Source organism: Drosophila virilis, chromosome 2 (assembly GCF_030788295.1).
Source record: "Drosophila virilis strain 15010-1051.87 chromosome 2, Dvir_AGI_RSII-ME, whole genome shotgun sequence".
In the NCBI taxonomy this organism is placed as follows: Eukaryota; Metazoa; Arthropoda; class Insecta; order Diptera; family Drosophilidae; genus Drosophila; species Drosophila virilis.
In genome coordinates this window covers 7,403,417-7,416,986 of record NC_091544.1, presented here as the reverse complement: position 1 = coordinate 7,416,986, position 13,570 = coordinate 7,403,417, and the positions used below count along the sequence as shown (strand labels likewise).

The 13,570-nt window shown below is 38.6% G+C and overlaps 1 protein-coding gene across 2 annotated transcripts; it reads right to left on the bottom strand.

Annotated features, from left to right (window-relative positions):
* Positions 1–355: 355 nt before the first annotated feature.
* On the bottom strand, positions 356–12,268 carry jdp (DnaJ domain-containing protein). 2 transcript variants are annotated; one of them, XM_002054496.4, is made up of 5 exons: positions 12,162–12,268; positions 11,252–11,375; positions 5,698–5,799; positions 2,560–2,715; positions 356–1,357 (listed from the first exon to the last, which is right to left on the bottom strand). In XM_002054496.4, exons 2-5 carry the CDS (start codon positions 11,336–11,338, stop codon positions 1,124–1,126), a joined length of 579 nt encoding a protein of 192 aa, XP_002054532.1. In that variant the 5' UTR covers positions 11,339–11,375; positions 12,162–12,268; the 3' UTR covers positions 356–1,123. The 2 variants fall into 2 exon arrangements, with proteins under 2 accessions (XP_002054532.1, XP_015026918.1); XM_015171432.3 differs by having other exon boundaries at positions 2,599–2,715.
* Positions 12,269–13,570: the final 1,302 nt, after the last annotated feature.

Here is a 13,570-nt window from a genome sequence, read left to right as displayed (position 1 = left end):
CATAATTTAATTTTCGCTCATATTTCTTTTGATATTCATTTGTATAACATTTACGATTTGCATCACACATCGATATTGAAAACAACAACGCATCAAGACATTTATCATTTTTTTTTTGTTTATATTTTTAATTTTTTTTATATATTTTTTTGTCATTTTTTTCAAGCCTGTAAGTGGCCGTCTCATTTTTCTTCATAAATAAAATAGTCTAGTTGCTTAGTTTTGTTTGCAAATTTGAGTTTTGCATTTGAAAGGACACCAAGTGAAAGTTATTTTTCTTGTAGTTTTTTTGACTATGCAGTTTTACTCGTGTATATAGTTGATAAATTCGCTTTTGTGGTAGGTCATATGTGTGTTTGTTTGTTTTTTTTTTTTTTTTTTTTTTGATCGCATATGCAACGTTCTTTGTGGTGGGCATTTTGATGCTAGTTTCAGCTTGAATAATCAATGTTTTTTTCTAGTGCACAAGTAAACACTTCCAAAGGGATTGTCTTATAGGGGGCACATGTTACATACATCAATATATAAATAGTTGTAGATAAATATATTGTAGATAAATATATATAATATAGTATATGCTTGTATATATAGTTCAGTTAGACATTTACCATTGATATACACATTTAAAATTTGACTAATTTCATTTAAATGTTGCACTTTAACTTAAATTAAACCTCTTGCCGCTTGCATACCTTATGTTTATTGAAATTACAGTTTCTTCAATACTTAATTACCAATTTTTTTGTATACACCTATAAACATTTATATAATTCGCAACGCTATAAGTTCACATCAATATATATGTACTCTGTGGAGTTGTATTTCCTTTATAAATATATATGTAGTAATATTTTTATAGAATTGATTAATATTTTGCATATTGTGTAATTTAGATTTTCAATGCTGCTTTGATATATATGTATTTTAAATGTATTTCTTTTGTTTGGTATTTTTAATATATTAATTGGAATATGTATTCTTGAAACTCACATCGAGATATACTGCCCTTCGATGGGCTATAAATATGCATAAAATTTACGTTTCGACTCGCTTCTATTTTATCTCATAACATCGATACTCATCACGGGCACCGCACACTCTTTTAGCATTGCTGAAATGCCGCTTAGATCTCGTAATTACGGAACTTATTGGCCACATCTGTGTTCTCAGTACCCCACTCGGCCTTGCGGCTGCCGTAGTAGAGTGCGGCTCCGCCCTCCGAGGCCCGTCGATGGGCCGGATTCGGGGAGGCGGCTGTAAGGCCGCCGCTGCTGCAACCAGCGCCAGCCGGAGCAACTCCAGCGTCAGTCTCCGGTAGCATGCGGTCCTTGGTCTTAGGTGTGGCCCAATGCATGGACTTTGATAGAGTGGGAAAACAATTAGGCCATTAATTGAACTGTCTTTTGTAACTGGCTAATGCAACTACTCTCAGAGCCAATGCATTTGATGTGTGCGTGTATTTACATTAGGCTGGATTTGCATTTGTGCACGAAATGAAAACTCAGATGCATTGGCTCCTCATTTGCATGCACGGCGTACACTAAGAACACTTTGGATGAAGAGGCACATACAAAAAATACCATAAAATACGTAAATACTGTAGGAATTCGGGCGACCAGTATCAGGCTTTAGACTGGGAGCTTAAATCAAAGTTTGTTGCAAGTTAAATTAAAGACACATTTGCAGTTTTATTAGGGCTGAGAACTGGTTTTCCTGTGTGCCGTTTACCATTAGCAAACGCATTAGTCAAAATGTTGCTGCCAAATGAGAACCTAACCGCACTGGCCAGAAAAGTGCGTGTGGCCTCAAAACGAAATATGAAATTGGCAGCACGTGCCCAAATTGCCTGCAACCGCTAAAACCGAAATGCAACCAGTGCAAATTGTTGGCCCACTCCACTGCCAAGGCAAATTTATGGCCCGACCAAAAACTTACCGCAACAAATTAGCCAGACAGGCTGTCAACATTGATGGATGACCGAAAATATCCTACGGAAATTAGCTTCGAGCGTTGATTCACTGCGACGATTAATCACATTAAATTTGTAACAATGCAAATGCAAATGCAATCGGATATCGGCTTACAACTGCCAATAGCTAAGCCAAAAAAAAAAGTAGTACACAAACAAATTAAAATGGATGTCTTATAGCTGGAAGAGCAAATACGTAGTATGTCAACCCTTTAGAGAATACCCTGTTGCAAAACTGTAGAAAGTAGCTCAACTTCTTAACTCCACTTCAATATACATAATAATATCGTGAAATTAATCTTGTTGCTTTAAAATTTGCTAAAAATACTTGATAGAAATCATTTCGATTGCAATTATTGTCTCGGCGATAAACTCGCTTTAAAGAACTAACAGGCACGGACAGAAACGAGTTGGCTGTGGATACACTTTCAACAGCTGTAATATACCCACTTTGCCCAAGTCCATATATACAGGGTATAAGCATCTACATAAACGGCACACGAAATCACACAGTTGCTCAGTTTTCTAAAGTCTTTTGGGGTTTGGCGGCTACTTCTCTGTTTCGCTGTATTCCTGGCTCATACGCATACCTCTTTATCCACTTTCTCGGCAATTGTGTATCTTCTCACCTGGCCGACGTGCTCCTTCATGCCGAGCCACTGTTTGTAGCTCATTGAGATGCCGCTGTTGCGCCACTTGTCGTACACCGCGCGCTTCTCCGGATCGCAAAGGGTCTCCTTGGCCTCCTGCAACAGAAAAGTACCAAACAAAATACAAACGAAAATTCTTGAATGTTTATTTATGTAGGTCGACTGAAGTCAAATTTGTCGAAGCCCAAAACAAATACCAGTAAAACCTTGAGTTGTTGGCTTCAGCTACTATTTTAGCCTTTGCCTTTTGCTTGCATAATAATCAATTTACATAGCATACTTATTGGCATGACTGTGATTAACACACACACACACACAAACACTCAAGTGAACAAATACGTTTACACGCTCAAGTGGCTTTGATAGCGTATCTGGTCATGATACCAATACACACACATTATTAGACATCTACAACTTTTATGCCAAAGCAGCCTGCTGGCACATTTGTTAGACACATAAAGGCCGCAGACAAGCATACAGACACACGCACACAGACACACACACATCCAGTCTGTGCTACTGAGATTTCATTGTTGCGATTCTTACACGATAATCAATTATTTTACTACTCATTGATTATGTGGGTCAGCAGGCAACGTTTCAGAATATTCCTATTATCCGCTAGCTTAATTTTGCCCTTTGGCCATGTTTGTTATTGCCAATCAGGAATTTGATTTTGCATCAAACTAAAAAGGCGAAAATGTTGTCGTAAATTACAATGTCACCCGCTGACAAAATCACTTTAATAAAGATCTCTTTGTGACAAGACAAAATAATATAAATTGCATGTGCACGGATTTTCAATTCGTGTATAAAACTTAAATATCTATTTTTTGTCGAAGTCATATTGAAAATGGATAGAAAGGCCATAATAGGTTGGTCTACGTGCATAAAACAGACAGTGGGAGGCTTCTCCGAAACAATGGGGTATATGTATTCTTGCTTAACATTAACAGAAAACAAATTTCTCTAAAGCATATAAAATTGCCACAAAATAAATACAAATTTTTGATTAAATTAACTTTAACTTTAAAGTCTTTGCTCCAATGTTTCCATACTTCCGGTTTTTATCTCTAACTTATGAAAAGTTATATGTGGGAGCTCTTTCTTAAAAATTGATACCCACCCTAAATGACAGCAATCTTTTCTGATTTACAATAAATTCGTTTCTTGAAGTTCAAGAAGCCCAAAGTGAAGGCAACTCGCGAATTTGACTTTTTCTTAAAGATATAGATATTATAGATATTATTAAGGATACCTTTCACCGTTCTCCACACATTGGAGAATAATAATAATTAAGGTATAACTTTGGATTTTGGCATAAGCATCCAATATTTAGGTATGCCATATTTAAGCCCTGAGAATTTCATAAAAATCATCACAATAAGTTAATCAAGAATCATAGCTAGGAAGATGCGCGAGCAAAAGCACAGCCACAGCGCGCTATGTGCCTGCTTATGTGTGTGTGTGTGTGTGCGTCTTTGTGTATGAATATAATGAAAATAGAATGCTTGTAATAATAGATAGATTCTGGGCTAGAGATATATCTTATTCGGGCACTCACGAGTGTTCGAGTGTTGGAGGCGCATAAATAGTTAAATATGCACGTAGGCAAACAGATTCATACGTAAGAATCCAGTAGAATATTATAGAAATTTACATTTTACGTAATACTTTTGTTTGTACTTTGGAGGATTGATAAGATTATCATGTTATCTATTGCAGATATATCGGTTAAATGCATAATATAATATCAGTGCACATTTTATTGAGCTCGCTAATTTATGCAGCTTTGGGCCTGAAGCAATTTGCATATTTCCAGTAAAAAACTGCTTGAATTTGGCTGAAGTCAAAACAAAATCAAATAATGTTTTTTTTTTCTTAAGGTTTTTTGAGCAATTTTAAATTATGTTCGTGCTTATTGAAATCTCAACATTTCACTGGGATTGCTTTATAGCCGCCTTCAGCGTTTGTTTTATAGCTTAGACGTTAAAGCGACCATAAAAAAGTCTCCCGACATAACTGGCAGCAAACACATTCACACACACACACACACGCACACACACGCACACACACATTCACACACAGGGAGAGAACTTTAGTAGCTGTAAATTTTATTTGTTCTTGTTTTTTATGGCAAATTCAAGCTCTGGACTCAGTTCCACAACTAAAATGCATAGAAGAAGACTTCCGCATCACTTGTTGCCATCCCTATTGCCCAAACACAAGTTTTATTGTCGCTGTAGCTGGCAGGACTCTAATGAGGAGCGACAGAACAAGGACGAGCGAACGGCAACCGTTTGGCAAAGTTGATGTGGTTCCCCTTCGCCAAAGTCGGCTAACAATAGCCACGTGCTAACATATTAACATGTGCATATATAATATATGTATATGCATGTATATATAGATATATATGTATCGGTATATGTAAATGTATGTTTATGATGCTAAGCTTTTGGTGCCCTAACACAGCGGAAAATCAATAGTCCTTTTCAAAATATGTGCTCTATACATACATGTGTAGGGTATATTTTTGTAATTTTGCTATCTACTTGTTAAGTGCTCGCGATCTCTGAAGCTTTTTGTTATGTGTAAAATTCAATTTGAGGTTGAGTGTAAATGAGTGTGTTTCTGGCTAGCTATTCAATTATGTGTGTGTGGCTTGTGTGTGGGCGGATGCATGTGTGTATGTGTGTACTTGCTAGTGCTTTGTTTCATGTGACTTAAAAGTTTTGCCAACTGACAGGCAACCATATTGCATGCACCACGCACATTTCTCTTGCTCGTGTGTGCGTGTATGCGTGTTTGTGTATGTTTGTGTGTGTGTTTGTGTGTGTGTAGTTTTTGATTACGCCAACTGTGTGTTTTTTTTATAATTTATATGAGCAGCCCGAGCCCTCCAAATGCAAACACGAGTCCAAGCTTTCAACTTAAACAAATTACCCTCGGGGCGGAGAAGTATGGTGCCTGCCCTCGTCCTCGACTTGAGAACCCACCTGGCGGCGCTTTATTAAATATGTAAAATGCTCAACATTTGCCTTTTCGTTGCTGTGCAAAATTTTCATTGTTGCTGCTTACCTTTAGTAGCTGGAACTTAGCCTCCGCCTCCTTGTCGCCGCAGTTCTTGTCGGGATGATATTGAAGCGCCAGAACCTTGTACTCGGCCTGGACTTGCTCCGGCTGGGGAAAGGTAGAAAATGGCGCAAATTAACTAAAGTGCAATAAAAAATTCGTATTTTTCCATAAATTAAGTAAGCATGTTCTGGCATCAATCTTGAAAATATCTCCAAAGCACAGTGAACCATTCTTACAAAATGCGTTGTTAAAATCATAAAATTTGAACAAAAAAAGAAAATTGAATATTACAAAAAAAAACAAGAAAGAGAATTTATGCAACTTTAAAGTCTTTTTTATAGATCAACAGGATCAGCTTTTAAAAGGTAACTTAGTGAACAATTTATTTCGAGAATATTTGATTACTTTAAATAGTAATAAATTGGAAACCCAATCCTTCATAATAAAATTTCGAAATATATATGTTGCATATATGCATATATATATAATGTATATATCTTCACTAAAATCTTAACTTATAACGTGTATAAAACAAAAACCTCTTTGCACAGCCAAACTTGACATTTGTATTAAAACAACAAAAAAACCCCTGTTTGCAAAAGCTGACTTACTATAAGGACAAGGCAACAAAGCCATGTTACTCTGGGACTACCTTTATCGATGTATGTTCTTTGGTTTACAAACTCAACTCGATTTTTGCAATGCGTTTCCAGATAACAGCCCACTGTGCGGCGAAACAAACACGTATTACATAATATCAAATTGTTGTGACATGCAGATTTCATGCTGTTCCCCAGATGAAGAGAAATATGCCGCCCATCACCTTGGCAAAATGAGGAAGTCAAGCCAGCTGGGGGCGTCGGAGCGAAGCCGGGCAGGGAGGCGGTAACCACATGCCAGGTAAAGCTGTCAGGAGCACATGAAGCTTCAGCTGGCATATGGCATTAGAATTGAAGCAAGAGCAATGAGCGGTTAGCGATAAGCTTCAACAACAATCACAAGCACACCTTAAGCTGCCGTCGGGCGGCAAGGCTGGGAAATTGTAAACTGGAAAATTTCGTGTGAAAATGGAAACCACTTAACTGTAATAGCATGGGCATAAAAAATACTCAAATGCTTGAAACGCCACGCAAATTGTGGCAAAAAAATGGAAATAAATAAAAATGAAACTTGTCTGAAAGGCTGACAGACCTTTGACGCTGACAACGGATTCCGCTCTCGACTGACATTAGCGTCAAGACTGTGCGAACAATTGTTATTAATTAAGCCAAAGTGCTTTGCAGTGACAGCAACAAGTTGCTGTCAGGCAACAACATTCAACCCCATCGTTGTTGTTGACCAAGTTTGGCGTCTGGCAGGACTTGACAGTTGTCATCGCAACCCGAGCTACAAAAGCGCATTATTCTTTCGAAATCGGTCCAGCGCAGCCAGGACTCGCAATTCCAAAACAAAGGCCACTTGTTTTTTTGTTTCTCTGAATTGTTTGTGCAAATAGCTTTTCGTGCACAATAACAAACGCGCACAATGAATGCAGATGCCATACACAAACAATTGCAACGCCAGCAGCTCAGTCGGTCAGTCAGTCAGTCAGAGAGTCAACTATGCATTAGTTTGCATTTCTGCATTTCTATTGCCAGCTTTAAGCACCGACTCTGCTCATTAAATATATGACATATCTATAACTTATGTATAGAACATTCAGTCAGTCAGTCCAAACAGAGAGTCAGAGAGTCAACCAGGCATGCTCTTTAAATATATGTTCGATAGATATCTCATATATATTTATAGAGAGAGCGAGAGAGAGCATTTGGCAGCTCCTCTTCCTAATAAATATTTTTCATTATTTATTTGCGCAGGTTGAATTTGTTATGTTCAGCTAACGGCAACGAGGCGTCTAATTAATTTCGACGCAATTAATATTACTTCTACGGTAGACTGCAAAAGCACACAACAGCAAATACTATTGAGGCAGCAGACAAGGACACAAGCTCACACACCCACACACATACACACAGACATGTGGTTAGGTACGTGCGTGACAGATTCGTCTGTCTCAGTATGTGTGTGCTCCTAGAGAGTTTTGGCATTTCCACAACCATTAGAATCTGGTAGCGAATGTTTACACACGCACACACACTCGACAGATGTGCCATTTAGTATGTTGACATTTTGTTATTTTTTGGCAGTCCATTACGAATTTCGAAACTGTATCAAAACAATGCGCACAGTGGCACAAAAGAGCGCCAGCGAGCCCCACCCGAAACCGTCTCCCGCGAGACTCAATAATGGAAATGTCATCAGTTGCAGTGAAACATTGCTCTAGACTCGATTGAATTGTAGAAGCGCTCTATTGCAACGGAGTGTACAAATTGCATAATGCAATTAAAGTGAACCAATTAATATTGAATTGATCAATTAGTATGCATTGCCATGTTATTAACCAAAGCGAATTTCCATTTGATTATGCCGGACGTTGTCGGGCGCAAATGTAAATGAGCATCAAGAGCTCAGCCCAATAGTTCTATGGAGACTTTCAGCGGCTTTTCATGATAAAACCAAATGCACATATGTAAAAAACTGTGCATTCAAATGCGGCCGTGACATATGCAAATTTTTTTAAGAACATCGCATAAGTGTTTCTCGGCACAATGGGCAGCTCAACTGTAGGAGAGATGAGATGACACGGTTGTGAGCTCAACTACGGGCAATTCAATTCATTTGCGGAGCCAACAATTGATCCACTCATAACAATAATGTCGAGGCGTTTGAATTGTTGCAATTTCATTTGTAAAAAGCCGGCCAATTGAAATTGGCCTGCAAACTATAACATGCCGCGAGAAGCTGGGAACAAAGATGGAATCTTTATTAAAGAAAAGCGGAGAAAACGCAAATTCGACATGGCATTTTTATCACATTGTTTATGGCACATTGCAGAACATTAAAATCAAATAAAATGTTTTCTTTTTTTTAATTAAAGCTTGTTAAACCTTTTACAGGGCATCTCCTGCACTCTCATCTAGAGAACCTTTACTTGTTATACCAAAAATTGTGTGTCGCATCGCCCGAGATATCTTGACCTCATAAATCAATAGCCATATTTGTCTGTTCCTCTGCATTTCCTCACATGGCTTTATTTGCACAGTTTTCGTCTTATTTGCGGAGGCAGTACACATGGCTGAGTTGGTCACATATTTTTCTCTTTATCAACAAGTCATATTTTTTATTATTGTTATTATATTGGCAGTATGTCGCAAGGATATTTTTATGTTTCTCACTTCGAAGATTATAGATAGTTCTAGATTTGTTAAGAATCTTAAGAAATGCACTTGAATAACATATTTCATGTAATCTACTCCGTTTAACCTGATGAATACCACAAAGGCAAATGTTATGACAAACGACTGGAAATTTAATCGGGGCTTAAAGTATCAGGCCGAATACAAATTGGTTTCTCGGGCGTTGCCGACTAGAAGATACACTGAACATAGTGCCTAGTTAAGCATACGCAGTTCTAACCGGTTTCTAGACAAGTCTATATCATTAAAAATAGTTTTTTTTTACTTTTTAGAGGTACGTTTACTTTTTTGTGTATAATCAGCGATACCTCGTCATGAAAGCAATCCTAATCCATATTATTATCTTGTAGGTTTTGAGATTTTTGCATATAGCTAGCCACAGATTATGCAAATATCTAGAGTATTTCACTGTTTTAGAAATCTTTGAACTTTCTTGGGCTTTGGTACGTACCTACATTCGAATGAGCTGTAAATTTCAACAAGATCGGACAAAAGGCATCGAAATTGTATATAATATATATATATATATAAGAAGAAGCACAGCCGTTGCAAAAAAGAGCTGTGACGTGTGTGCTAATGAAGAAGGGAGCTAGAAGAGCTGGATCTTTTAACCGAGCACTCCCGGCTTAAGCACTCTTCCTTGTTGATTCTATTTACTTGCGTTAGCGGATACATTCGAAATTAGTGCTAATAAATAGTCAGCTTTGTGCAATTAATTTCTTCTACAGAACGAGAAACAAGTTTTAATAACGTCTGAAGAACTCACAGTCTACATTTTATTAAATTAATAAAATCGAAAATATTTTTGGCAGATCAGGAAACCACGAGAAAATGGATAAGAATGGCAAGCTAGGGATTGTCGTTGCCGAAGCAGTTAAGAGGTAGGTGTACTTATGGCACTAGGCTTGTTAAGTTACAAACGATAATAATATAAATAATAATGAATAGTAATAGTAAGCAAACCCAAAGTAACTAACTTATTCGGTTCTACAAACTAATAAGGTCTTTGGGCATTTCGATTTTTAATATGCACCTTTTGAAATTGAATCTGATTGTATTTATTATTTAGGTTTTCGTTGCAGAACCTACAAATTTTAATATAAATGAGAGCCATTTCCCGGCAGACATTTTTCTATTTACGCCCGTCGTTTGTCACCCTCATCACGAGAGATGCTCGGTGAGAGCTCGTGCATAATTCAATAGATGATGGCTCAGGATGATGCAATCGACAGCTTGAAAAATTGCCAACATTAAATTGTTTGCAGGTAGAAAATTGCGGCATCGTCAAAACATTTTTCATGCCAATGAATTTGATTACAACCAAGCCAGGTTGGATGTTTGCATCATGCTAAAAATGCTGTTTTTGGAAAATTTCTAAGGCAGAAAATTTGATAGCCCCAAGCGAATGCCAAGCATTAAGGTATTCATATAGCCATAGCATGCCATTAATCTGGCCAGCAGAGACAACACATGGCTTTCAATATGCTACTAAAAGTGTTTCTGTGTCAACGCAGAGTCAAAACCAAAGACCACAACAACAAGTTATTTGAATAAGGCAAGGGCAGGACTCTTGTCACTCTGTTGACAGTCGGCCACAGCATGCAGCATGGAGTTAAAATATAAAATAATTGTCAGGCTTAAGTCACACACACGCACACAACAGTTGGCAACTGTTGTGCCAAAAAGCTTAGCCAAAAGTTACGAGTTAGTTTAAGGGCTGAGAGTGACAGCCTCAAAACTGTTCTTCACTTGACAAAAGGCAACAGTTTTCGCCTAATCACAGACAATTTCCACTACAGACTTGAGTATTTAATTGGCAGTAGTTGCCGCGTTTAGTCTTTCAGTCGGGCACGATTCTGATTCGAATTGCGTATACGACGCGTAATTGAGACTAATTCTCAAAGTAAATAGCCCGACGCGTTCAAAGCCAAGTCGGCAAACGTCAACTTGTATTTGATTTCGTTTGTAACTGTAGCTGTATCTTTATCTCGCTTTATTTATCTTAAGCTGTTCGCCCGAAAAAGCGTTGCCTTTGTGGCTGCCAGTTTCATCCTCGCCCTGGCTCCTGTCAATTGTGTGCGTGTGTGTGTGTGTGTGTGTGTGTGCGTGTGGCGCAAAAGTTCTCGAACTAAACTCAATTAATTGATAATTAAATTTTTGGCCAAAGTTTAACGTTGGCAGCTAACGGGAGTGCGGATTTGCTGCTCAGATCATTAAGAACTTGGCTAATAATTGCTTTTAATTAAAATTTCGACTCTTACCGATGAGGTCTCATCGCAATGGAGCAGAGCATAAAAGTCCTCGTTGGGACTGCGTTTATAGTTGATGATGGCATCCACGGCGCTCATTTTTACGGAGTTTGTTATGCGGCGAGTTGCTGTCAAACTGAGAGCCAGAATGAAATGAATTATAAATACGCTGGAAAAACAAATCTATATTTATGAGTGTGTGTCAAACAAGTTTTAGCTAACTTGAACTCGAGTTTTTTTATATATATATAGATGTGCAACAAAAAAAGTTTTCAATATATTTTGTTTTCTCATAGTTTATATATTTGTATGCTGTGACCACATTTTGTGCTCTGATTCATAAATAAACAATAACAATTGCCGCGAATTCCGCTTTAAAATTATTTCCTTGGAGAGCAAATCAAGCACGTTTAACAAAAAAATGAAAGCAATATCAGCTGACCTTCGGGTTGAAAAAACAAATGTTAAGTATATAATTAACAGCTAAAAAACAAAGCAAGTTAAGTAATGTAAATAATGCGCGTTTGTCAATAAATGCAGTTCAATTTATTTGTATATTTTTTTTTTGTTATATTTTGTTTTGTTGTTGTTTTAGTATGGATCACTTTCACTTAACATCGAGATGCTTAACAACACACTAAAAAGTCAACATCAAAGACCGCACAGTTAATTTTGTTGGTTGCTTCGCGCTCACACAATCAAAACAATTCCGCAGAAGAGCATCAAAAGACGCTGTGGGGCTAGCTGTGATTGTCACTACACATAATGCTCTCACTCGCACTCACTCCCTGTCTCTATCTCCCTATCTCTATAGCTCTCCGACTCTCTCTCTCTCTCTCTCTCTCTTCCTCTTTCTCTCTTGCGTGCTGTGCACTTTTGAATAAAGTTAACTGTTATTTAGCTGTATTTATTGTGCATTTACATTTGATGCGCTCACGATGTGGCTGGCAACACGTCGAAATTCAAACTGGCAGCGGATAGGGCTCTGTTTGGCTTGGCTCGGCTTGGCCTACGCACTGGAAGAGCTTGCATCTGTCTCTGCTGAGAGGCAGCCGCAGCTTGCGCTCACGAAAAAGTTGTAGATACGCAGTCAGCCAGCGAACTTAAAAGCACCTTTGACTTTTTGGCCGCCTTCCATGGACTGATAAGCGCGCCAAGTATCGGATTTTTTAAATGACAATTGGGGCATTACGTATTCAGAGGTCAAGAGCCGGTTTATTGCCGACGCCGGGTTAAACCTAATTCTGCTGACTCAGTGCAGTGGGTAAATTACCCAAATTCAACGAGAATCCGTTTGTTATTACTGACTAAGAATTAACAGCAGGCGTTTGTTGTTGCACTCGCTAAGCTTTCAAGTTTGGCCACTTCCAGTTGGCCAGCTTTGGCATAACCGTATGCATGCTGTGTGCTTTGCTAAGCCATCAAAGCTGAACAAAGCTTTTGCTATAAACCATGTTTTATGGCATTATGAACAGGCAACGACCGCCACTTGTTGCTTTGCCTTCAAGCCGAAACCCATGGCAGGTAATCAAATTAAACTTTTCCAAATTGTCAAACACCCGTTCCAAACAGGAAATGGCACATTTTCAGGTCCGCCAGTATTAGATAAGACTCATCAATCTGCGGCCATCGCAATGCGTAGGCTTGCGGGCGTTTCAATCGAATGACAGAAAATCGCTTTTCAAATTAAAAGAGCCAGCCAAGCGTGGAAAATGCGAACAAAGTTTGTGGCAAGCGGAATTGAAAATGTAAACTGTTGCATGCTTTTAGGCGGCCAGCAAAAGGCCGACAACGAAAGTTTTTCATAGACCTATCCCATCTCGGCAAACCAACCAATGGGCAGCCCAAAAAATAATTTCCGCCCATAAATCATCATAATGGTTTACCAAAGGTCCGGCATATGGTAGAAAGGTAGCTGGCAAGCGAAATGAAGATGAAACAGTTTGACAGCCAGCTGGACTCTGTCCAGGACTTGCCTGGGGCCCACGCACGTAGCCACATTTATCCTGTGCGTGTCTGTGTGTGTGTGTGTGTGTGTGTGTGTGACATCGACAAATAGAACTGGCTAGAACACACACACACACACACATACACAAACATACACTCGAAATGGCAACTGCTAGAAAACCAAACGAAACGTTTTAATTAGACAAAAGAGCTAAGCAACTATTTATTTCCATTTCTATTTGCCCGTCTAGCTGCATAGCCCCCAGGCACAGATAAAGATACACAGACATCGAACCGAGGCACCAGCTCAAGCTCAGAAACAGAGCCAAAGACTGCAAGCTGGCAGTGCAGGCGATGGCCAGGACACATATCGCCCGGCTTGTG